The sequence below is a fragment of the Plectropomus leopardus genome, chromosome 14, assembly GCF_008729295.1.
Source record: "Plectropomus leopardus isolate mb chromosome 14, YSFRI_Pleo_2.0, whole genome shotgun sequence".
NCBI classification, from domain to species: Eukaryota; Metazoa; Chordata; class Actinopteri; order Perciformes; family Serranidae; genus Plectropomus; species Plectropomus leopardus.
Window position 1 is genome coordinate 17632571 of NC_056476.1, and position 24834 is coordinate 17657404.

Here is a 24834-nt window from a genome sequence, read left to right on the forward strand (position 1 = left end):
CTTTATGGCCCCAAAAACACAAAAGAGCACTCAAGTAGTTAGACCTTTACATTCCCAATTATTGTCTGCTATTTGACGCTTCGGGAATTTAAGCTTGTTCTATTGCATTGCTCTGAAGTAGCTTCAAATGGCTGTAAATGCATGAAATGTCATGAAGTTGAAAAAGGAGACATGAAAGACATACTGGTTGAGGCTGAGGCATGAAGTTGTTGACCCTGGAGATGCTCCACATGCCCTCGAGGTACTGCTGAGCTTGAATGGTGACGGAGCTCACGGATCCACTGATCTGTCCTCCTGCCAGTGTCACCTGCACACTCGTCTTTGGTCCTGAAGTGACAGCGGGACTCTGAGACCAGCCTGGTACCCTGTGCCGCTCCCCCAAGGGCAGGACAGAGTGGGCAGCTGGTTGGCCTTTGGACAGTTGTTTTGCATGGACACTAGAGGACGACACAGTGAATCGCGCAGGCTGTGGTAGAAAGGATGTAGTGGGCAGGGCCGCCATGTCTGAGCTGAGGGCGAGGATGGGAGCGTTGAGCGTCTGGAGGGCCTCCTGCCTCAGTTGGTGGAGAGGTGTGGAGCACACCTGACAGCAGCTGACACCAGCGTCATGGATCCCAGGTGTTTGGAGCTGCTCGAACAGGAAGGTTGCATATCCAGGGTCCTTCAGAGAAAACACAAAAGAGTGGGACTTAAAAGGTGAAGTGTGTAAAATTTAGGTGGTTTTGGTAGTGTCTATAAGCGTATCGTAGATTCCAACCAGCTAAAACTTCTCCCAGCTTTGCTTATCGGGAGACAACTGATCTTCAAGAGGTCTCTCACTCTCCAAAACAAACAGGTAACCAAAACCACCACAAACACTGAATAAAGCGGTTTCACATGTTTTTTGTTGTTTTTTTTTAGCATCACAGGGATCAGCTGCTAGTCTACAACATGCTCACCCCTTTTCTTTCCTAACTTAATATGTGCTCACCTGTCTTCAAAACAAACAGACCTGGTATTTTAGTTGTAAAATCCATCTATTTCTGCAGCACTCTGGCATGATGCTGCAGGCTGCTAGTCCAATGCATCCTAATGTTAACTCACCTTTTTTCTTGATAAATTAAAATTCAGACATTCAGGAGATTTAGACTGAAAGCTGGATTCTCTTCTTTTCCAAAACAAACAGATTGGGCGATTTCAACCACTAGAAACACTCAAGAAAGTACTTTCACTTTACAAGCAGTGTAACTGGTGCTGCTCATTGCAGTTAAACCTCTTACTACAGTGACTGACACAAAAACGCAAATGGCCATATCTGGAGCCAATGTTTGGTTCGTCCATTCTGGGCTTCAGTAGAAACATGGCAGTGCGACATGTCAATCTCCATAAACTAGGGATCCCCTATGTAGATGTTAACAGCTTATTGTAAGGTAGGGAGGACAAAACTATTCTTATTTTCAGGTGGTTATACACTAAAGAAAACATACATATTATATTATATTATATTCCATTTCTAAATCCTACACACTGGTCCTTTAACACAATAAACATGAAGGAAGTTGATATCCACTATATATCTTATTATCTGTTCTTTTGAAAGGATTTCCTGTGTGTTGTTCACATTTTCCAGGCACGTCAGTGGTCTGCTAGCAGTGTGGTCCCTGGCTGCCCTCTGGGACCCTCACACCCCTTCTTTCACCACTTCCTCTTTTTGGGGATGTTTGTTTGTTTAGACTGAGATGCCTCGCCTGCATGCAATTTAAGACTTCTGATCAGGTTCACCAGGCGTGTGCTCATTACCCATGCTGGGAGGCTAAGACCGAAAAATCCAAACGTGAGGAGACAACTCTGAAATAATGCTCTGGAGGATTAAAGATCCCACAGAGACATTCCTATCAAAAAAAAAAAAGTGGAATGTGTCTTCTATTTGCGAAGCTTTAGAAATAAGACGGCCGAGCAGTTTCCGACATATTACTGCTTTTACTGACGGTGTCCAGTGGTGTTTTGTCCTTTCGCTTCGTCTCTAAGAGGACTCCCTAGGGTGTCCGTCTCTGCTTGTGAGGAATGACAAAGGAAAACAACAGCTGAGGGGACTCTAGAGCCTAAAGCCATACAATTTACATATGATAAGTGTCCCAGCATGAAAACATATGATAAGCCACCAAATGTGAAAATAACTACCTCCTCCATAAAGCTGGAGGCACACAGAGTGATCAGTGAACTATTTAAATCCTATGCAGGAGTGGAACATAACTTTCTCTGTGTTTTAGGGAAACAAACACTCACACACAAACACTCACACAGACAACACGGTCTCTTAAGAGGCATAAAGGGCCAGTGGGCTTCTGCCCAGTGGAGTCGTGCCCTAAGACAGGAGCTCACAGCCCATACATAAATGTTTATGAGGCCTTTGCTCCGTGGAACCTCCGAGGTGATCAGGAGGAGTGAAGCAGCGGGGAAACAGCAATCCTCTGCCCTAATGCAGTGCCACTTAATATAGCTAACCCAATAGACCTAGAGACCAAAGAGGCAAGCTGAGGGACTCTAAATCTCCACCCCATGAAAGCAGCTCAATACAAAGACTTTTAGATGACCTTTCTCTGCAAACACACACAGAATTATGATCAAGCATCCTTCCAACAGCCTTACAGAAAATGGAAATGTATCATCTGTATATTTCTCTTATTCTCAAAAATGGACATAAATCCACTAATTATCCCCAATGACAGCGAAGCAAATCTCTATATCTTTTATCTGTACTTAACCCTTTGAAATCTAAGCATTTTAATTGTATTTCTTTCAAAAACATAAGGAGAAGGCAGGAGGAGAGGAATGAGCAAGAAATTAGGTAACATAACAAGGTACAAGAAAATTACCTGAAAATAACAAAAAAGAAGGAATTTTAAAAAAAAAAAGTGCTGCCAATTGAAAAAAAAAACATTAGTTTTTTTTCTGTAACATACTTTAAAAAATATATAATTACAATAATTATGAATAGTTTTATAACCCCCCCCCCCCACACTTGATTTTAAGGGCATTTTTGCAATTTGTGGGACATTTTCTACAAAGTTGCTCATAGCCTTTTCCCCTCATGTATTTGAAAGAAATTAAACCAATTTGTTTAGGTTTCAAAGGGTTAAAGGACAATCATGCATAGGACTGTAACTGGGTTGCAGATGTTGGACTGCTTCTGGTTAACGATTTACTATATTGGCTTCTTACTTTACATGTGAGCAGGCACGCTCAGGATGCAAGCAGAGAAATACACTCAGGATGTAGAAAATCCCATAAATCTCAGAGCGAAACATGAGCTGATGGCCGGCTGATGGTAGATCAAGTGCAGTGTGATATCAAGTGAATGTTGATGCTATAGTGAGGTATGGATTTAAATGTAAGAAGCTTATAAAAGAAAAAAAATCTGGCACATGAACGATCTACTGGTACGCTCAGACTGGATTTTTGTGCACGAAACAGGACAGTTAAATAAGATGAAAGAGTCTATGACAAAACACCACCGGCTGCTATTTCACAGTCTAGTCTGGCTTCATGTACATGCGTCCTAGACAGGAAATTGAAGCAAAGTCATAACCAGTCAACTCCGCCCTTCCATCACCCCCTCACTCTTTACCCTCCGACCACCACCCCTTTACCCACCTCAGGGCACTGATAGATGGAAGAAATCAATTTCTCTCTCTCTCTCTCTCTCTCTGTGCATTGTTAAGTGTTGATTTAGGGGAGCTAATAAAAAGACACACAAAGCTGAGCCCATCTGCTATTCAGTTAGCATTCTGGAGGTTAGAGAGCGGGCTTCTCCTGTAAAGCTGTCGCGGAGCTTTATGCCCGGTGGAGTGAGTAAAGGGTCAGGGCCACATGGATTATGAGGTTGATGGCGTTGATGATGATGATGACGTTGAAGGATGCGGAGGAGAATGATGTGGGTGTGATAAAAACTGAAGGCCACAGAATCCATCTTGATAAGAGAGATGGAGGACAGGATGTCAAAAATTAAAGGAATAGGTCTAATTTTTCTTTGAAATGGGGTTATATAGGGTACTTATCTATAATCAGCATATTACATACAGTAGATGGCAGTCAGCACTCCCCCAATTTAGAGAAGCAGGCAGGAGACCAACACAAAATATTGCCGCATCAACAACAAAACTCATTATAACCACTTGAAAAAAATTGCAGGGGCCCCCAGTAGCTCACCTGTTTAAAGGCCTGTGTCCTGGCCACAGCAGCCACGGTGTTGCTGTGTGTTGTTCTTTCTCCCCCTTTCATACTTATATCTGTCCTGTCAACATAAATGGAAACCTCCCAAAATAATTTTAAAATAAGCATTCTACTGCTGGGGACAGGGTCAGCAACGAAATGTATTTTATCAACCTAAAAAAGGTCCCACGTAAAAAGTCAATATCATTTCAAGTGTATGCTATATTAGGAGTATTTTGACTGCTTTACCTTAATGTCTGACAGTGATTTCCAACTTGGAAATTAAGCTGTGTGACTTATGTGACTCTGATGTATCCAAACTAACCCTTTAAAACACCAAAGTCACACACTTAAATAACACAAATTAAATAACTGATGTGGAGGTAAAGCAGCAGCTCCTGTGTTCAGCGATGTTAAATCACTATTTTTCTCAATGACGTCTGGCTTCAAAGGGCTTTTTATTGGTGGCTAAAATAAGTTTTCTTGGCAAATTCATCCGCAGCAGCAGATCGCTTGGCTTCCATGTCTGACTCCCGCTTATTTCTCCAAACTGGTAGCGTGCCAACAAACTGTTTGCAATATATTGTCTATGGTTAAGTACCCCATACAAACACACTTCAAAAATCTGAACTATCCCTTTAAGATGGGTAGATATTTCACACATTGTCCAGAGAATGTAGATTAAAAATATACGTAAATATGACACAATAAACCTTGTTGAAAATTCTCTGTGTAGTTGCAAGCTTTAACAGTTTACTCTCATGTTTACGCCAACTGCTTGAGAGCTTGTGCATAAGCATAAAGTGGAAAACACGAAGCATATTGTTTCTTTTATCATCCATATGATCTATTACTGACAGGTGCAAGTGGGTGTGAAGAGCAGTGCCACTGAGGAGAAGTATGTAATGCAAGGCATCAACACAAACCAAATGTTCAAAGTGGCTCCCGAGAGGCATGGAGATACTTCAGGGCTGTGTCTCCGCGGCCATTGTTCTGCACAAGTGGGAGACGGTTTTGGTTTTCAGCCCGAGGTTTTATCCATGGAGAGAGTCGAACTGCACGAGCGAGGATAAGAGGACAGAGAGAGGTGGGAGGAGGTGGGCCGGGGTTGTGGCCCTTGCCTGGAGGCTTGTGGGTGGTTGTGTTGGTTTACTGCCTGTCAGCGCTGATCTTTATTAAACTCTGGGGACAAATGCAGTCAGATGCTAAGGCCTTATTATGGAAAGGAGGTGTGCCAAGCACGCTGGGGAGAGAAAGCCCTCCCTTTGGAATGAGATGCCCTTAGAGACCCAAGTTTTTCTCTGTCCCTCACACTAACTGTGATGAAAACCAGCAGCAGGAGAGAGAGAGAGCACCACCCGACTAAGTGACTGCCTCTCTGGGCTGATGGAGAGTGTCATCACAGACAGCCCGTGCCCAGAGGCTGATGGAAACAAGCCCCTCCGTAACCACTTACAGTATGGATGAGGCGACAGAGGGAAAGATGCGCATGATTTCCCTCCCATGCCTCCTTAAGGTGCTAACGGAAGTCACATGTAGGATTCGTCCTCGTCTCGTCAGTACACCTTTTCCTCTAACCAGCCAAAGTGAAACCGCCTCCTGACTCTTTCCGCATTCAGCATCTGATGTAGCTCTGATGTGGAGCGTCAGGCCAGATGCAGCAAGCTGACTCAAATCAAGTGAAGGTCAGAGTGATTTGAAATGCATGAGGCTCCTTGCTAGCAGAGAGACTTTTAGGCACGCTCCATTGAAAGTAAAATACCCTGGGAAACCATATTTTCTATTCCAGTTGAGCCCAACAGATATTTCCCAGACATAAAAGCTCCCTGTGACCCACCGCCGCAGTGGCAGAAAGAGAAATGAAGCAAAATTGTATCAATGTGCATCTGCGATGAGAAAAAAAGAATGAAGTGAAAAGTTCTGACACACTGGAGCCTGCAGCTCAAATCTGTTTTAAAGTTGGCAGCATTCTGTCTGAATGTGATTTACTTTCTTATTTCTAACATCAGTTATAGTGCAATTCACCCAAAATCAGTCCAGTCACTATTCCTTGAATGAAAGTTGACTTAATGATCAAACTGCTCAGTCTTCCTTTCCTTCCTTCCCCTTCCAGGTTTCTCTGTTATTATTCCACCAGCATGGAAACATTCCTCCGAAGGAGTCAGCACACCACGCTGCTTTATATCTGTCCTCATGAAACTTTGTTCTCACCAGCACCAGTCCTGTTTACACATTACAGTTCTTCAGCACTTCCTATGACCACGTTTCTTGTAAAGTCAGGACCACATACACAGCAGCTTGCCAAATTTAATGCCTTTCAACTTCCTCCTCTGTGTGGACGCGACCGAGCCGATCTCTGTTTACTCGGCCTGAGACAGTGTTGACCCTAACCAAACACACCATGTCCTCATGTCTCAAAGGGATTGGCCCCCCAATAAACCTGCAGGAGCCCAGTCCAGATCCCGGGATGAGGACGAGAGCTTCCAGCCGGCCTGCTTTCCCACAGGTAGCCCGGCTCACCCTGACAGCCAAAGTCAGGAGAAAAACGAGCACAGCTGCTGGCCTTGCCCCGGGTGAGAGCAGGGCATTAAGGCAGATTACATTCCCAGGATAAAAGCAACACATCCAACAGTGTAATCCCGCTGCCCCCTGCTCCTTCTCAACCATTCCCACCACCTCCACTTTCAAGCCGGCCGACCCGACTCGGATCCCCTGAAGGAGCACGGAGCTGGAAGGCCGGCGAATCTGATTAGATATCAGGTAGCACTTTTAGTGCAGCAGCAGATCTGGGATACAGACCATTAAATTTAACCACTGCCTGCTCGGAGGCAGAGAAGACAATGACTCAGGATGTCACACTAGCATGCTATTTAACTCTGTGGGAATGCCTGTGGTAGAGCACAAAATGGGAAGGCTCACCAAATCACACGAAACAGATGTTTGCCTCCTGTTTGCTGACTTGACAAGATTAAACAAACCTGTAATAAGACTTTCCCCAAACAAAGCGGCAGTATCTGCAGCAACACTGTCATTACCTGCCTGATAATACCGCCTCAGACAAAAAGCACACAGCTATGTGGTAATGAATTCACTCCTCCTGTGAAAAACTGCTTCATTTTTCTGACAATCTGTGGGGACTTTATTGGAGCACAATGAGATTCCATCAAATGATGAAATATCTCTGCATTTCTATTGTGAAATTTGGCTTTTGTCTAAATCAGACTGCATTTAGACTCTAATCGCATTATCTGAATTTAAGCCTCTGTGGGAGATAGGATTGCAAAATGGATTCTGCACTCACTTGTCGGAGGCCGATCTCTTACTGCTCCTGTTTCACTAAACTTTTTGTAAAGAAAAACACCTTATGTTTAAAGGTACACTGCAGGATTTTTCTACAAAACAATGTATCAACTCATACAGAAGTCAATTCCTCTCAATCATCATTTGTGAGCACTAGAAGTGTGTGGTGGTGTATTTTTCTGCAGAGGCTAAGTCCTCTGCCTGGATTTTATTGTTTTTGTCTTATTTTCTGTGTTTGGGATGTTTATGGCCATGTATCTCCACGGCACTCATGTCAAGTCAGAACTTTATAAAAACGTAGTGATCAGCTGTTCAAAAAAAGAAAGAATCTGGATCAAATTTTTCAAAGCATCATTTGATTGATCACCTTGATCCCGTTACAAACTTTTCAAGATTTCCAAATCCAAATTACTGTAAACTTGACAACTTGATTTTACATAACAAAATCTAGGGAACCGATTGCCTTGATAAAGGTTAGTAAATTACAACTATTAATGTTAAGTTATGTTTACAAAACTTACATAATTACAAATAGAACACAACTTCATAGTATACCTTTGAATAAAGGTGAAACACAAAAAAAACGAGCACCAATCGAGGCACACTGAATACTCAGTATTAAACCTTTCCACTTCTGACTTTGCAATAGTACATTTTTCTCAGAGAGATAAGATCACATAACCAGAATCTGCAACTATCTTAAAGACAAACCGTTTACTGACAAAGTCAACAACACATTACAATGAACAAACGTTCCCGTTTTTAAAGCAAACAGACGATTACCTTGTTTAGAGATGTGCATCAGATTCCTGCATCAGTATTCCCTTAAATGACCAGCCGAGTGTCCCTGCATCAAGCATCTGTTCATGAGGAGACGTCAGTCTGTCTGCCCTGTGTGATTTAGCCCTTTCCTCCCTTTAACTGTCAGTGAACGGCTGACAGAAAATGCAAATAGGCTTTACCCCTTAGTGACACTTTCAACACATGATAGCCCCACCTGTCCAGAATATCACAGTGACACATCCTCTGATGAACGATTACAGGGTCGAGCCATTGAAACAAGCACACAAGATTTACTACAAGATAGTGCTCTTTTTTTGTCTTTATAAGATCTGGTGGCATGTCGCTTTGTTTTAGGCTTACTTGCACTATAATGCGACACGTTGTTCAGCCTCCAGCTTCTCCTGTCATCTATAAAAACAGATGTCGCTGTCCATCAAATATGAAAAAGGCCATAGATCCAGCTGACCCTCGGGTTAAACATAGATAGAGTCAGATGTAATCACTCATGAGTCTTTGCCAAACCACCCTGCAACCATTAATGACCTCACTTAATGATGTGTCACCACTCCATATGGTCGACCCATTTATCAGGGTGTGAGTAGCTTCTCTTACTGAAGGCCGAATGAGACTCGCACATGTTTTTATAAAAATGTAATTACATTAAAGGTTCGCTTTACCTGGCTTCTACGCGAGAGGGAGAAGTGGGTGAAACACATGCACATGTGCACGTGCGGGTTGTGTGTCTATGTGTGTGTGTGTGTGTGAGTGTGTGTCTCCCCTTGTGTGGCTGTCTCTTTACACCACACCCATCCATCACTCCTGCCTTTCACCACTTGGTCAGTTAATTACCTTTTCCTGTTCGCTCACGCACATAAAGAAAACAAGCCTCTTTCAGACTGTTTGGACAGACTTCATTCTCCTTCTCCCCTCTCTCCAACATCTCTCTCTCCTCTGCGGATCCGAGGCGGCCCTCAATGTCTCAGACCCCGAATCAGTCAGGCTTTCATCAGCTTTGGCCGGGGTCAGGCTGCTGGAAGGTCCAGCCTAGACTCACCAGCAAACCGCCAGAAACTCAATAAGAAACTGGTTTCACAGATGTAACAGTGCTGGCACAGAGACGACATCATAAACTCTCCCTCCAAAGTTTTCTCATTAGTGAAAAAAATGAATGTTCAGCTGCATCACCAGATAAACTTTTTTTCACCTGGAATATTTTCCACATCCCTGCCCATTGCTGCTGTGGAGCACGTCAGAGCAGCAGGGCTGCTTGCTATGCTGTCCTCACCAGGGACGTAGTGGATTGTATTTATGTACGCTTCCACCAACGATTGTGCACCTCTAATTAGAATGGCTGATTTTTGGCTCAGAGACACTCTCAAGGTAGTTTCGCTCTTATGCCCAGCCTGGCTCGGCTGTGGAAATGAACCAGAATGAGTACATAATGAAAAATTCAACAGGCAAGCTGGAGAGGCAGGAGCCAGGTGTTGCTGTAAACTGCAGGTGAAAGCAAGGGCAGAAGGGGGGAGGAAAGGTGGGGTGACGGGATGGAGGTTGAAATGAGAGAGGAGGGTTAAAAATCATCTGGCACATTCTCAGAGCGCATGGCTAATGAAAAGCAGAGATTAGTGTTTGGTCCTCTCATTTGAATCTGCTATTTTGTTTGGGTGGAGGGAAAAACGGATTCACTTAAGTTTTGTGATTTCTCTTTTCATGTTTTTTTTTTAATTCCTGAATCGATAACTTAATGGAGAGGTGGCAGGAAGTTGCCACTTTTATTTTAGCAATCAACAATGACGTCATCTCCTTGTTCAAGAAATACAAAGCCAAATCCAGAAAGCACACAATAATGGAAGTCCGAGGACATAAACCTTCAGCTGCTCAAACAGCAACTTGAATTCAGCGAGCCCAGCACAAACTGGCAAATTATGGCAAATAAATCAGTATTTGGGAAGCACTGCAGGGACAGCTAAATAGTTTAACTTTACTTTTTTTAAAATTAATTTCATGAATGGTCAAGTTTCACTTTCACTGCTTTCTATTGCTCACTCTGTGCCCAAATTAAGGTGCAATGCATTGCAAAAGGGTATATATATTCCATTAGAGCTCCTCATGAACAGCCCAACTCCAAAAATATAAAACCAATATGTTGCAGCAGATGTCTTGATCATGGTGGCCCACCACAAATAAATGAATGTGTGGAAAACCCTGAGGTGAAGTTAATTCAATATAGCACCTTTTATATAAAAAGTTTAAAATAGACCATAAAAACAGTTGTTATTTGATTTACCAGTCAGACAGACTGACTGACATGAGATGGCAGTCGGTCATGTCAGTTTTTGGAAATATGCCTCATGACATACAGTCCCTAGAAGTGTATGATTTAAGTTTTTCCCATAGTCTAGTGTTGAGTAAGTAAATACAAATTGCAATGAATCATAATAGCAAATTGCAACACTTAAAAATCACAATACATATAAATTCAGCAAAGCAGATACTCGATTGTATTTCACAGGGAGAGAAGAATATCCTCCTTCTCCGATTATTTTGCAAGAATATGCATGAGTAAAATCATGTGACCACTTGCATTTTAAGCATTTAAGGTCAGAATCAAAATTTCACCACTGTTCCATACATCTGCAAAGTCCTGATTAGTGTGTAGCGTGAAATTGAAACAGTATTCGGTATCCATCCACTGTAGCTTGTTGAGAGATCTATTTCTGTCCAAGAGCCCACTCTACAACACTCACTGCAGAATAGAGGATCCTGATACAATAGTTCCCTCCAACAGCCCAAACCACTACTTCACTTGAATTAAAACCCCTATTCGGGCTATACACAGAGATGGCGGCCACCTGCATCTCCTCTGTCTGAACTGTCGCACCAAGAGAGCTGCATTCACTGCGGTTTGTTCTACGGGATGGCTTTTTCATTTGGACTGGGAATCAGAATACTCCCTGTTCCCTGCAGTTTACAGTGAAAACAAACTGCCGCTAAAGCTTATGGCAACTAATCTCCACTGCAGGACTCCTTTTACCACATGCGTGCGCACAAATGGTTAATTATCAAAGGAAAATGCAAAGCGAGTTACTCATGCTCAAACAGAAGTAATTGCATATCTTCATCACCATCCTCCACGTCCCATAATGGAAAGAATCTCAGTCTACACATCAGCAACATGATAGGAATAAATCATTTTTAGATCAACATTTAAACACTTTGTCATGCCGAGCAGCACATGCACATATGGATCTAGAAGAAGCCTCATGTTATATGGTTATTGCAATATTTCAGCTGAGGCATCTTTTGCGAAAATGTATATTCCAAGTCATGAAAGAGAGCGGTATGAAAGTGATGACAAGGTGAAATGTTGAGTATCCGACGACAATTATTCTCTCCACTCTCTCTCCGAATGAACGGAACGGTAATTATTCTGGCAAGCTGCCATATGAATAAATATTCAAGTTTTCTGTTGCTGCTGGAGTTTCAGCCTCCCTCCCACTCTCTCTCACTACACATGGAGTGACTCTATAGATTCAGTCTGCGAGGGGAAGCCACATAATGAGGCCCTGCAAGTGGTTATTGTTGAGCGTGGCACTTTTTTATTTGGCAGATATCTCAATTTTCACTTATCGTCCCATGTGCCGGTGCGGATATGTGTGCAACAGGGCAACTGATTAGCAACACAAAGCTTCGGGGACTATAGAGCGAGCTAAAGGTTAGTACCCCATTTTGGCTACTTAACCGTGTTCATACAGCAAAGCACAAATCATCCTGAGCCAAGGTGAGCTGTGCTGAGCATCCCTATCCCATCCACTCCCACCGTGCAGAGCATTATCTCCGAGAGTGACATGCTTTGTGTCTCACAAAGCTGCTGCGTGTCGGGAGAACAATGGAGCGGCAGAGTTGCGAGCTGCAGAATCAGTCTGGTGCAACAGTCTAGTGTAGGTAAGGCAGCGAGAGGGGGGAATGCTAATTTATCATGAAAGATGTCATTACCATGCCAATGACTTCTCAGAGAACACAATTATCACTAATAATAGAAATTTAAACATCAGCCCAGGGCTTTCAGACAGGAAGGGCTGTATTAATGGAAAACTGTTGTCTGTTTATGAAAACTAGTTGTTGAAGGCTGGTAAGAGGACTGGTAGAAAGAACACACTGAGATAAGCACTAACCATTATCTGTTTTTTGTTTTTTTTTTCCTTGCTAATTGAGATGTCTAGACACATTCAATTGAACATCAGCGAGATAAGGAAGTAGGCTGAACGATCTCGGTGGAGAATAGCACACGCTAATCCACTCGCTGAGTCTGAAGGATTTCCATTCACCATCCTAGAAACCGCTTAGCTTATCAAAATGTTTTCACTCGCACATTTTGCTACTTTGTCTTTAAGGAACAATAGCATCCTGCATATGGCCTTATGGCCTGCGACAAAAAGCAACTTCTACTTAATATTCAAATGGCTTGGTGAGGACTGGCGGAGCTGAGACAGATTTTTTTCCCCTAATAATATTTACTTTTTACTTTTAACATTTTTAGTTTTAGTTTTAGGTTGCAATAAAGAAAAATAGGCTCTTCTCTAGACTTTCCAAATGGATCAAATCAAGATAGTCATCTCACGGTGGTTGTAGTGCTCAAAAAAATGTATGCATACAGACATCTCTTTCCCAGTTTAAGTTGTTTTGGAAAAAGTCGTTTTGGGTCCAGTGGCATCATGTGGCAGGCACAGAGGATGTAATTCTATGGTTTGGCCACTACTGGTTTTGAAGAGATGTTTGTGACATCCGCCATCACCTACATTCATATAATTTGTCTTTTAAGGATTACAAAGACAGTGAAATGGCGTTGAAAACAACAAACTCTGAAGCTTTTCTTGCTGTTGTGACTTGACAAGTAAATTGTGCATGAATGGAACCGCAGACATTTATTGTGGAGAGTATGCCCGAACCCTTAGAGCATACAGCCATGCTAGCAGCTATGTGAGGCTATAGCTAGACGCTCACTTACAGTCACTTTTCAGCTAAATGCTAACATCGGTTTGCTGGCATGTTCACACTGACAATATTAGCATGCCAATGTTATTGTTTAGAATGTTTACCATCTTAGTTTAGCATGTTAGCATACTATCCTTTGCTACAAATTTAGCCCCAAAGACACCTGAGGCTAATGAGAATCTGATCATTTTTGCAGATATTTGGTCATAAACTAAAGTATTTGACACTTTGAAATTTTGACCTGCTGGGGTTGCTACAGGAAAAAGCATCACCAAAGTCATAATGATTTATCAAAAGGAAACTATGAATATCTGCACACATTTCCATGGCAATCCATCTAACAGCTTTTGAAATATTTAAATCTTGACCAAATTGATGGACTGACAGATCCACCAAGGGACAAACAGTAAGACCGACAGTGCCGTCCGTAGAGTCATGCTGCTAGCGTGGCTCAAAAAGACTAGTAGGAGTCCTGCTCATTCCAGCAGACACTGAAGAAAGTGCACCAATTTGTGAAGGCTTTGTAACTCATCCACCTGTTTGAACGAGTCTCTACATGATAAGAGGTCTGACAAATCACCGTCTGAGGAGACACAAGCTTACTGTAGGAGACTGCCAATCTAGCCTTTTCTCAGCACAACCAAACACGAAACAGGGAACGAGTTACAAAACCATCTCTATTCTCATGACAGGGACGCCAACATGGGCGGACAAGGACATTGCTGCTGTCATTTCACATCGCGAAATGAAGAGATAACCTTGGAGTTGTTGGCAGCTTTGTTGAGTTCTGTCTTGAATTGTGCTCTTCACATTCTTCAGGGGCTTTCTTTCTGCCGGCTCATATGAAATGTCACAACACAGCCAAGCTCAGCGAGAGTTGAGGAATTCATCTTGATGGAGAAACACGCAATCCTGAGAGACATGGAAGAAGGCTGCAGGTTCGTAGCTGAATTGCGTGTTCAGAGGCGCGCAAGACAAGGATGGAAGATGTCAAACAAAGTGAAAGTGGAGAGCTTGAGTCTGCCATGAGATTTATATTTTTGGCTCAAGGGTATGATGGCATTCATCTAAGTCTGTCTGCCTGCATAAGCCCTGAGTGATGCGCTTTCACTGCACTTAAGAGCATGAGAAACACACAGTTAAGAGCAGTTAAATAACAATACTCACTCAAGGATAGGAGAGCTGTAGGGTTTGCAGCAGATGGATGCAGACTAATGGATCTTTTATATATTTATGAGTGGAGAATGGAAAGTAGCCAGATATATCATTAAGTTGGGAGAATAAATTTTTATGCACGGCTCCAAACGCTTTATTTTGTTAATTTCACCAAGCTATTACATCATGTCAGACTGAATCACTTGCTACATCTGTGCCCTTTTTGGCTGCAAACACACACACACACACACACGCTCACACACAATCATATGTAAAGCAGGGTTAGGGATGCAGAAGCATGCCCGGTCCAAGCTCAGAGCTTGATTGCTGGACTAAGGGGTCAAAGGGTAACTAATTGCGCGACTCATGGAGGTCAGCGTTGGTGTGGCCTCCTGCCAGAACACTGGAACACCACCTGAAGGTCTGTCAAGAAAGACAAATGAACTTCGACCTCCCTGCTGATGACATCGACCCCAGTCAACAAGCACACGCCGGATCTTAATCTGGGTCACAGAGAAAGGAGCAGATCACTGCTGGTGCTCTAGCTGCTACGTGCTGAAGGAGCTATCTCCAATGTTTACCTGTCTGGTCTCATGTTCAGTTACTTATCAAACACACCAACAACAAAAAAACTCTTTCTCTCCATGAGGTCAGACTTGGCAACTGAAGCAGTGGTAGTGGTCTTCTTGGATAAATAAAAGTTGTTGTGGTGATTCATTCAACACAAACTGCTGGGAAAACAAAAAAAGCCTGCTTGGTGCAATCTGGTCAGTCTAACAAAAGCATTCTTGTGCAAGCAGCTCTTTCTTTTTTAGAGACCCCATAAAACGCTAAAGTTAGCTCTGCCTTCAAACTCTTGGAATTCCACACTAGAGCAACTCTCAGTTTTACACAGTGACTCCCGTAAGCAGAGCCGAGCAGGAGATGGTTATCATTTTTCAACAGTCAATAATTAGCTGACTTGCTAATCAGCTGTTTGTGCAGCGTGCCTGTCCTTGCCTTCTTATTTAGCCGTATCACAGCAGACGCCGGGGCTTTTACCTGCCATGCCATCAGCCTGAACCACACCGATAGGCGACTGCTGTCTGGAATGTACTTGCAGTTATGCCTCATAAAAGAGCATTTACCAGGTCTATTGCATGCGTGTGTGTGTGTGTCATCCTGCTGTAAAGAAGTAACAAATATGTGTGATGGATGGATAAAATCACATGACAACTCCAGCCTGACGGAAAAGGTATTGTGATGGAGGTCTAGGGATCATCCAAAGAAAAGGAGGGTCTCGCTTTCATGATTAACAAAATGTCAAAAAGGATTTCCCTTCCTAAACAGAGACCACAATCATGCAAGGCTGCCAGCCAAAGGGACACGGCCAGATGGGACGTCTCCCCTGTCTTTCTCCGCCTGCTGCTGCTGCTGCTGCTGCTGCACTGTTTTTGGGAGACAAAAATGACCCAGACCTGTGTCAACAGCTGGGAAAAGCATCCCTCACTGTGCTTTGTGAAAGTGATAAAAATAACGCCATGAAGTATCCCGCTGTGGGTTACGCCCTGAACGGGTCTGTTTTTCCTGGCCGGGAGGGTCACTGTCAGGCGGAGCTGGACCTCCAGCCAACACACATCAAGGCAGCACTTTCCTAGCCTCCATTTTCGCCCCTGTCTTTTCCTGTTTTGACAGGAAACAGGAGATGATAACATAGTCACACAAACAAGCAGAGATTGCCTCCGACCTGCTGCCTGGCTGTCCTCGTGTGGCTGTGGACGTCTGTTTTCTTTAGAGGGCCTCGTGTCCAAATATACAAAAAATAACACTCATGGTCTTGTGCAAACATGGACACCAAGCCATTATGACGCACAGGCGCACACATTCTCATCACTCACACACCTGTCTTCATGCCAAGCTTGAACAACCTCTCCAGAACCTGGCACAGTTCGAGCACTTCCTCACAGGCTCCCAGCAGCGTGCCAGAACAGCGTCACACAAAGGAACGCAATAAAACAGACCACCAAAGTCACGGACACAAGGCTCAAAGAGGGGAGATGAAAGCAGTGGTGGTCGCCACGGGGAACCAAACATACACTGCGGAGGTGAGCCGGGGAGCAATGTCAATATCTAGCAGCAAGAGGAAGGGTGGGGTGGGGAGGGGAGGTGTGGACGGGTACATCTCTTGTCCGAGGCTCTTTTTTGGAATGTGAGCCTTTTATGTTGTCAGGAAGCACACTGCGGTGAGACACAACAAGTGGAGTGACGGGGCCATTAGAGGGGCTTTGTTGATGGCGAGAGAAGCTCAAAGGAACGGGACACTTTGATTGCCCTCTCTGATCCCCCACCAGCCTTTGTTTATGAGCTAATTAAGCATTGTTCAGCTGCCGCAGGAGCCTCCATCCCAACAGCGCCACCATGACTTTGAATGGCTACTGTAGGGCTTTTACAGCGCCCTCTATAACTTAACAACTCGAGCAGAAATCACTTCCAGCATGGGAACCAACCTCTGATGAAACCAACCACAGATCGGTGTGTTGTATATGTGTCCAAAGCGCATGAAACAGATGGAAACTCACAAGTCAGGTAAAGTCTGACAGGTCAAATCCAGTTCAAATGTGGTCTCCAGTGACCGCTTCTGTGGGAGTTCAAGTGTGCCCTGGTTTCACCCCTCCACTGGACGTGGCAGCCAAAACAGCCTCTCACTCACAAAGAGATGGAGACATAAATGCCCAGCGTGGGATGAGGGGAGGCCTAGGGGTCAGTGGATGGACAGAATAGGGAGGAGGAGACTAACATCTCATAAGATGGATGTGGTAATGACCGTGTGACAGCAGTGGATAAGTGCTCACACAGACAGAGGGGCAGTTTTATAAAAATTGAATACATTATATGCACAAGGCTTTTACTTGTGTTTGGGGTCAGGAGCAGCACGGGAAAAGGAATAAAATGGTAACAGAGGAAATCAAAATTTGAGCATTTACAACTTAGAATTAATGTTTGCTAGCTGGATGAAAACAACAAGAAGAGACTGATTAAAGGAGCAGTCTGTAGGATTTAGCTGCAACTAGCATTGGGGATTATAGATTGTAACAATCTGAAATTTCTCCTATGTGCCAAGCGAGAACTCCAAGTTAGGATTTCTTCAGTGTTCATTGTTCAGTAAGGTTTTCCAAATTATCCAGGTAGGTCTCCTCCTCTCAAAAACAAATGGACCAGGTGATTTAAACCAATAAAAACACGGTACAAAGCAGTTTCATGTCACAAACCTGCATTTCTATGATGCTGTTTGGCTTGTGGGAGATGGCCCGCAAGCCTCGCACCTGCTAATTTGTGCTCACCTTTTCTCTCTTCTAACTTCAGATCCAGACATTCAGGAGGGCTTCACCGACACTCAAATTTTCTGCCGAGGTCTGCTCCTCTCCATAACATCAAATATTGTGATTTAAACCAGAAAAAACACTGAAAAAAACAGTCTGAAGTTTAAAAAAACTGTGTTTTTCGGACGCTGTTCGGCTCGTTGCCGAGAGGCTGCTAACTATGGTGGCTGACACCAAAACGCAAATAACTGTATTTAGAGCCAGTGTTTGGTTTGTCAATTCTGGGCTACTGTAAAAACATGGCAGACTCCGTGGGCAAAGACCCACTCTGTGTGTAGATATAAACAACTCATTCCACAGTATTAAAAAACAACAGCTCTCATTGTACGGTGTTTAGACACTAAAGAAAATATATTATATATTAAATTTCTGCCAGTATATCCCCCTAAATCCTACACACCGAACCATTGAAGATATTGATCATATAAATAATATCTAAACACCTCAATCCAAATTGTCTGCACTGTTTTGTATGACTAATGCCTCCTCTTTACACCAACGCATTGCTGCAACATCAAACTAAAGCTGACACAACCTGTAAAATTCCATGTGTAAATAACACATTTAAGTTTGACCACATAATAGTTTTACGGTGAGCTCCCTGCCTGGACTAGCAGAGAATGACCCTGGTTTTGTACGCTTTGGCTGCTGAGTTGCTGTTCTTGGAGGACAGAGAGGGGGAAGGTGAGCTGGACACAGCAAAGGGTCAGACGACTGAGCACAACAGTAGCGTCCACTCCTCCTCTGAACAGCAAAGCTATGCAGGAATCCACCAAGGCCAGAGACACAGGTGTGCTCCCCGAGAGCTTCCCTCCTCTTCACCAAGGGAGGGAAGCATTTCCTTGTTGCACAGACACGTTCAAAGGCATTCCAACAATGTTTTTGTTTGATGCATAAATTTAGAGCAGTAAACAACAGCTACTATCCATCGTGTTGATTTAAATGTTTCTGAGAGAAGCAGTTGAGCATGTAAAGCACGCCACATTAATGATGATAATTTCAGACAAAAATGCCAGCATGCAGGGAAAAAAACTAATTGAAATTTGCTCTTGATGTACGTGAAATGCCAAGGAAATCTAATCAAGTTTAGTAGACATTTCTATGAATAAACATACACACACACTTGTCCACACACTCTCGCAAGCTTGTTCTCACACCCAGCATGGGAAACGGGCAGCACTTAGCTGGGGGTCTGCACAGTGAGGCCCAACAAGCAAGTTCCCAGAACAGCAAGGATAGCCGGGCTTTTATGGTCGACGCTGAACTGATACTGAGCAGCAAACGCAGAGGATGGAGAGGCAGTTTGGGACTCGTAAACAGAGAGGTTTAAGTTTAAGTGCCCGACACACACGAAGGAGATAAAACAGCCCAGAGCTCTTCAGCGGAGAGAGTGACATCATAAAATAGAGCGGCAGTAACAAGAGGGGAAGCATAAAGGACGGATCTATTAATGGGAGTCGGATCATGGGAGAGAGGCAGAGTAAGGTTTACTCCACAAGTATCCGCTGGGAGTGATGATAAGCTCAAGACGGCATCCCTTCTCAAGACAATATATCTCTGCTGATCTGAATAGAAATCTAATTTTCTACATTCAGGTTTTTTCCTGTGACCTCCAAAGTAAATGTATTCACTGTCATAGTTCACATGGCTGCAAAAGCCAAGTTCATCACTGACTGAGAAACTGGATTTTCTTTACTTTGCTGCTGTTTCTTAAAGTTCAAGGCGCAGATTTTATAAGTGTTGTATGAGTGCCTCTTCTCTCTCATCTTTATCACTCCCACACTGCGAATCTGTCTGAATCACAGGATGAGACAGACGTATAAGGAAGGCTGTCAAGTATCTGTACTTGAGGCTATATTAACTAGAGTGCAGCAAAGAAGGGATGAAAATCCCTATGATATTTAAGTCAAGCAGTACAAAAGTGGCAAAATACACAATGTATTTCAGCCCTGGCCAGTGGCGCATCCATGGGGGGGCCAGGGGTGGGCGTGGCAAAAATTGTTTGAGGCCAATATTACTGTCTTTAAGAAGCTGCTGTGGTACCAGTGGTATCTTGTGAAAAGTTAAAACTGTATAATTGTATTTTTAAGTAAAAGGACAACAAGTCGATTTGAAGATCAATGAATCCCCTAGGACATGTTTATACAGATACAAGCAAAAGGTTTGTATTTTATCCAACAAATTAGTAACCAGCAAATGACTTTACGCCCTTAATGCAAAGTTTCCTAGTTAATGTAAAGTTACAGAGGTTAGGTTTAGGAAACAAAACATGTTGAGGTCGTACATTAAAATAACTTAAAGTTCACACAGTTCTGAATACCAGTCTCCTGGAGGAAAGTCCTGAGGAAAAGTCCTGTGTTTTGTGACCCTTCCACCACCCCAAACTGCCTCCTACCTGTCAACACATTGGTCATGTGATCACAGCCTTCCAAAATACGTAGATTATGCACAAAGCACTGGCTCATCATATGTGGGATATGTTTGAATTTTGCATTACTTTTCGTCAGAAAACGTTTGACAAATGCATGAGCACACCTGAAACTCAAACTATTGAACATACCAGTATTAGTCGATGCACATCTGATAATCAGTAAACTATGAGGAAACTAAAGTATACCAGTATGTGATTCCTTAACTCTCCATATTGACATAGTTTTCAAATAGCCTATGTACTTCAACAGCACAAGTGAATTGCATTTTTCTTTGATGTGTGAGGATTTAAGAAAAAATTCTAGGGGCACCAATGGCCCTCCCTACTTGGAGGCAGCTCAAATGTTTTCCCAATTGTGCAAAAATCTTCAACAAAGACTTCCCCTGTCAATCACAGACAAACAACACTGCCACTGTATCTTCCTGATTGACTTTTTTTCTCCAGTGAAAATCCATTATGAAAATCCATACAGCTGAGGTTGACCTTTTCGGTGTTCCGCCTGTTGAGGAACTCAGCGAAACAGTTTTCCATGGGATTAACAGCAACTTTGCTGCCATTTTGTAGGAAGCATTGCTATGCTATTTCCTTTCAAATGTCAGCAGTCAAATTATTAAGTCAAGTCAAATAAAGACAGAAAAATGAAGACTAAAAACATATTCTTCATACTTCTTTTCTTCTGCTCCACTCTGTCTAAAGAAGGGATAAATGTTTTGGTACAAATCTGAGGTTTTGGATATTTATTTGATTTTTACAATACAGACCTAAAAAGCTAATAACTAAGTGAACTGTGGTATAAGTGGTATGTTAGACCTCAATATGAGCACCAAACCAGGAGCAAGTCAAAAACAGCAGGGCTAATATCAGAGCTAAAAAGAGCTTGAACTCTCATGATATTCCCCCTAAAGCAAAGCCTGCCAACGACCAGAGAAACGGCAACGGCCAGTCACCTTCTCCATCACCTTCTCCATTAACCAGATCACCACCAGGCCTGCGCTCTGGAACGAGGATAAAACACTGACTGTAATAATGCAATCATAAATTGGTTGCAGTTAAGTTCAGAAAGATGGATGACTTCTGCGGCAAAGTGGAAAGGATGGAGGGACTCTGAATGTGCTTCATCTCTTTCTTTTTCCTCTGGTACTTACACGCACATTCACACATCATCAATACACACACTCATCCTGGCTCGCGGAGCTGGACGCTCAAGCATGAAATGAACATGAGCAGCGTGAACTTTGACTGGCATTTTCACACTGCGACCAGGATTTATGGAGCACTATATACGTATCAGAATGAGCTCCTGACAATAAAAAATGGCCTAACGCATAGCTGGGGAGGCCGGTAAGACAGGTTAACACAACCCATCTACCAATCACAACACAACCCATCACAATCCATCTGCTCTTACACAAACATAAATAGAATAACAGAGGGATGCATGCATACTGTCACCCAGACATATATATAGAAATATGACGTGAAAGCACACTGGTGCACTCACACAGCAGCTGCACAGTTTACTACTGTTGGTCACTGAGCGGCTCCTCTATGAATGCACTGGTTAGATAGCTCTCAGCAATTCAAAATAATTAATCAATGAATAGGGGAGGTAGGCCATTTTTGGCTTCTAACCTCTTATGCACAATGTTCAAATTTTTAAATTCTTATTGACTTTTCTGTGCACACGTATGTGAAAATATTCTATAGATATCTGTGAACTATGACTTAGTTTACTAGGGTGACTAGTAAGGCTTTGCAAGTGTACAGGTATTTAGCCAACAGAGCAGAGATATTCAACTTGCCTTGCCCGGGGGCCTTTTGCAAAATGGCCAGAGACCAAGGGCCAGTTAATAAATAACCACTAATAATATTTATCAGTATTCATAATAAATGCTTTCAGTCTTTCTATATTTGCTGTTCTCAGACGACTTTACAAGGGACAAAGTTTAAACATATGGAATCTGAATTGGTATGATTTCTTCTGAAAACATAGGAAAAAGACAATGAGGAACTTGGAGAGAAATGTCCAAAAACTGCAAAAAAACAAAAGGTGACAAGACAATGACAATAAATTTATGATTGTTTTAGAATTATATGTTTAAAGTAATGGTACAGAAAAAAGTTGGGTTTCTTTCTTAAGGTCAACTTCTTGTTTCTTTTTGTTTTTAACCTTTCCTTTTTTTTTTTTTTTTGCTTATTTTCAGGTCATTTTCTATTTCTTGTTAACTTGTTCATTGCTTTCTTCCCATGTTTTTGAAAGAAATCAAGCAGATTTGCTCAGGTTCCAAAGGGTTAAACATACCTTCAAACTGCATGCAATACTCCTAGAATCAATTATTTATCTTTTAGTTTATTTTGTTCTGTGTTAGTGGGGAAAAAAACAATTTCTGCCCGACCAAAAAAACTCTTTAAGTGCTTTTTTTCCTGGCAGGTTGACGACGATTGTTTAGAGAGGGAACTGAGGATTTTAAAAATCTACTTTTGCAACATCGACACTCAATGTACCGCGCTCCGAGGGTAAATATTGCCAAAGAGGCCATCTTCATCGCTGGCAGGTGAGAAGTAGTAGAAAGCTCCATTAACATCTGCCAAAGAGGAAAACAAACAAGGCAATGTTGAGTCCAACTCAGGCAACATACTCCACTGATCCACTGTTTGCTGTGAGCAAGGGAGCCACGCCCAAACAGCCCGGAGTTTGCTGTCTGCATATCCATCTTGGCAAGGACACACAGCGCTGGCATTCTCTTTCAGCACATTGCTATAAGCCAGGCGATTTGTCTGCTACCACAAGGCCTGCTGTCAATTGAGCGCGTTTTATGGAGCCAGCAGGAGATTACCTCCAACTCAGTGCTCCTCGGTGTCTGTGTACCGTCTTGAAAATTTATCTCAACAACTATGTTTTCCCAATACTCTGAATCAGACTCAATAATGGACTGCAGGCTGCCTGGATCATGCACGTCTCACTTCACCATGACATATGGAGCCAGGCAGTAGGAGCCCCAAGATCGCATAAAACAAACATGCATAGGCGCATACTCAGAATAACACACACAGGCAGCTCGCCCTAAATTAACAAGTCAAACTGATTAATTCCCTCTGGTTACACTTCTTGTTGCATTTGTGTTCTTTGCTCATTGACATTTCTGCCTTTGTTGCTCCGTTCTCATGCTCTGCAGACATGTGCTGTGCTGTAACACATCGCCCTGTCAGCCCAGACAGCACATCCATTGTTTCATTTCAGTCTGGCTCATTGTAACACATGATCCTTCACCAAACAGCAGCAAACCTATTCAGACAAGCACTATTATGCATGGCAATCATTCTTCAAATACACTAACAATGGGAAAACAGCTAAAGAATATAGGTGTTTTCACAATCGCAGCATTACCTGGTGCTTTAATTCAAAGAATTTTTATGAAAAGATCGCTAATAAAACAAAACCTGTCCTCAGTGCCTGAATGAGTCATGTCTGAATTAAAATACTTAGTGAATGTACACCTGTGAACAAATACTTTAAATATTATTGCACTAATTCAATATAAGAGCACATCCATGATGCCAGGGTTCTTTGTTCCTCCTCTACATTTTGGCCTCTCGTCTGTGGCGTTTTAGGTCAATAAAATTGCTATTTTTTAAAAAAACCTGCTAAGGTACTTATAAAACAAATAAAAACAACTACTTTCTTTCTATCTGTGTGGAAGTGCAAAATGCAGCGTAGATTTTATTTGTTACACTGCATAAGTGCACATTAATAGCGTATTTTTCACAAAATGTCTAGATTAAGTGACTTGAGGGTGTTTCGCTTCTATTATCAAGTGCAGGTAGCATAATAAAAAAACAAAAGCTGAGGAAAAAGTCATCATGAATGCCTTTTTCTGCATAAAGACCCATTGGATACTTCATTTTTAATTGTTTAAATTCACTTATAGAAAAACTATATCTATATTTGAACTCTGCTAACAAACATAGCTTTTGGGTCTGCTTTCCTGAGTTTGTTTCTGCCACTAGAATATCAATTTGATCTTCATCAACCACTGACAATGTCTATTTTTTTTTCTTTTTAATACCGGTCAAACCAGCAGATGGTTGGGCATTTTTGAAAGTGGGATTGCTGTCAATGAGGAGTGGAAGAAAACTTTTGCATATCCGAAGCATCACTTGTGTCTGTGAGTGAGCTCCTTCATCCTTATATTGAAGGGGAATCATTGACATCACCAGTTAGTGTTTTAAACAGGTGAGCTGTATACTTTACTACCTCTGCATCAATGGGAGACTGTTGAAGACCGCCAAAGAAGCCATAAGTGCTTGGAGACATTTTTCTGTTCCAGTGTGCGTGAATTTTGTAAAACACAGATCATGTGGACAAAATTATTTTTTAAAAACGCAATGAGAAAATATATGTTTTAAAAATATCTGAAGCTTATGTGTGGACAGGTCCTTATGTTTGTGGGCATAACAGTGTTCTTGACTTTAGACACTGATATCTCCACAGAGGCTGTACGTTTTTTTTACCATCCATGTCCTTTTGTTCTTTTGCTATTTGAACATTAAGCTATCTTTCAATGTTAGTTCATATCAAGAACACAGGATGCTGAAAACATGTGAAACAGGGAACATAGG

General features: G+C 42.5%; 1 protein-coding gene across 1 annotated transcript in view; it reads right to left on the reverse strand.

The window, feature by feature from the left end:
* kif26ab (kinesin family member 26Ab) overlaps positions 1–24834 on the reverse strand; it is an 85985-nt gene that overhangs the window by 52006 nt on the left and 9145 nt on the right. Inside the window, exon 3 of the mRNA XM_042500467.1 lies at positions 185–661. Coding sequence (XP_042356401.1) covers positions 185–661 — 477 coding nt within the window. The remainder of the gene's footprint in view (positions 1–184; positions 662–24834) is intronic.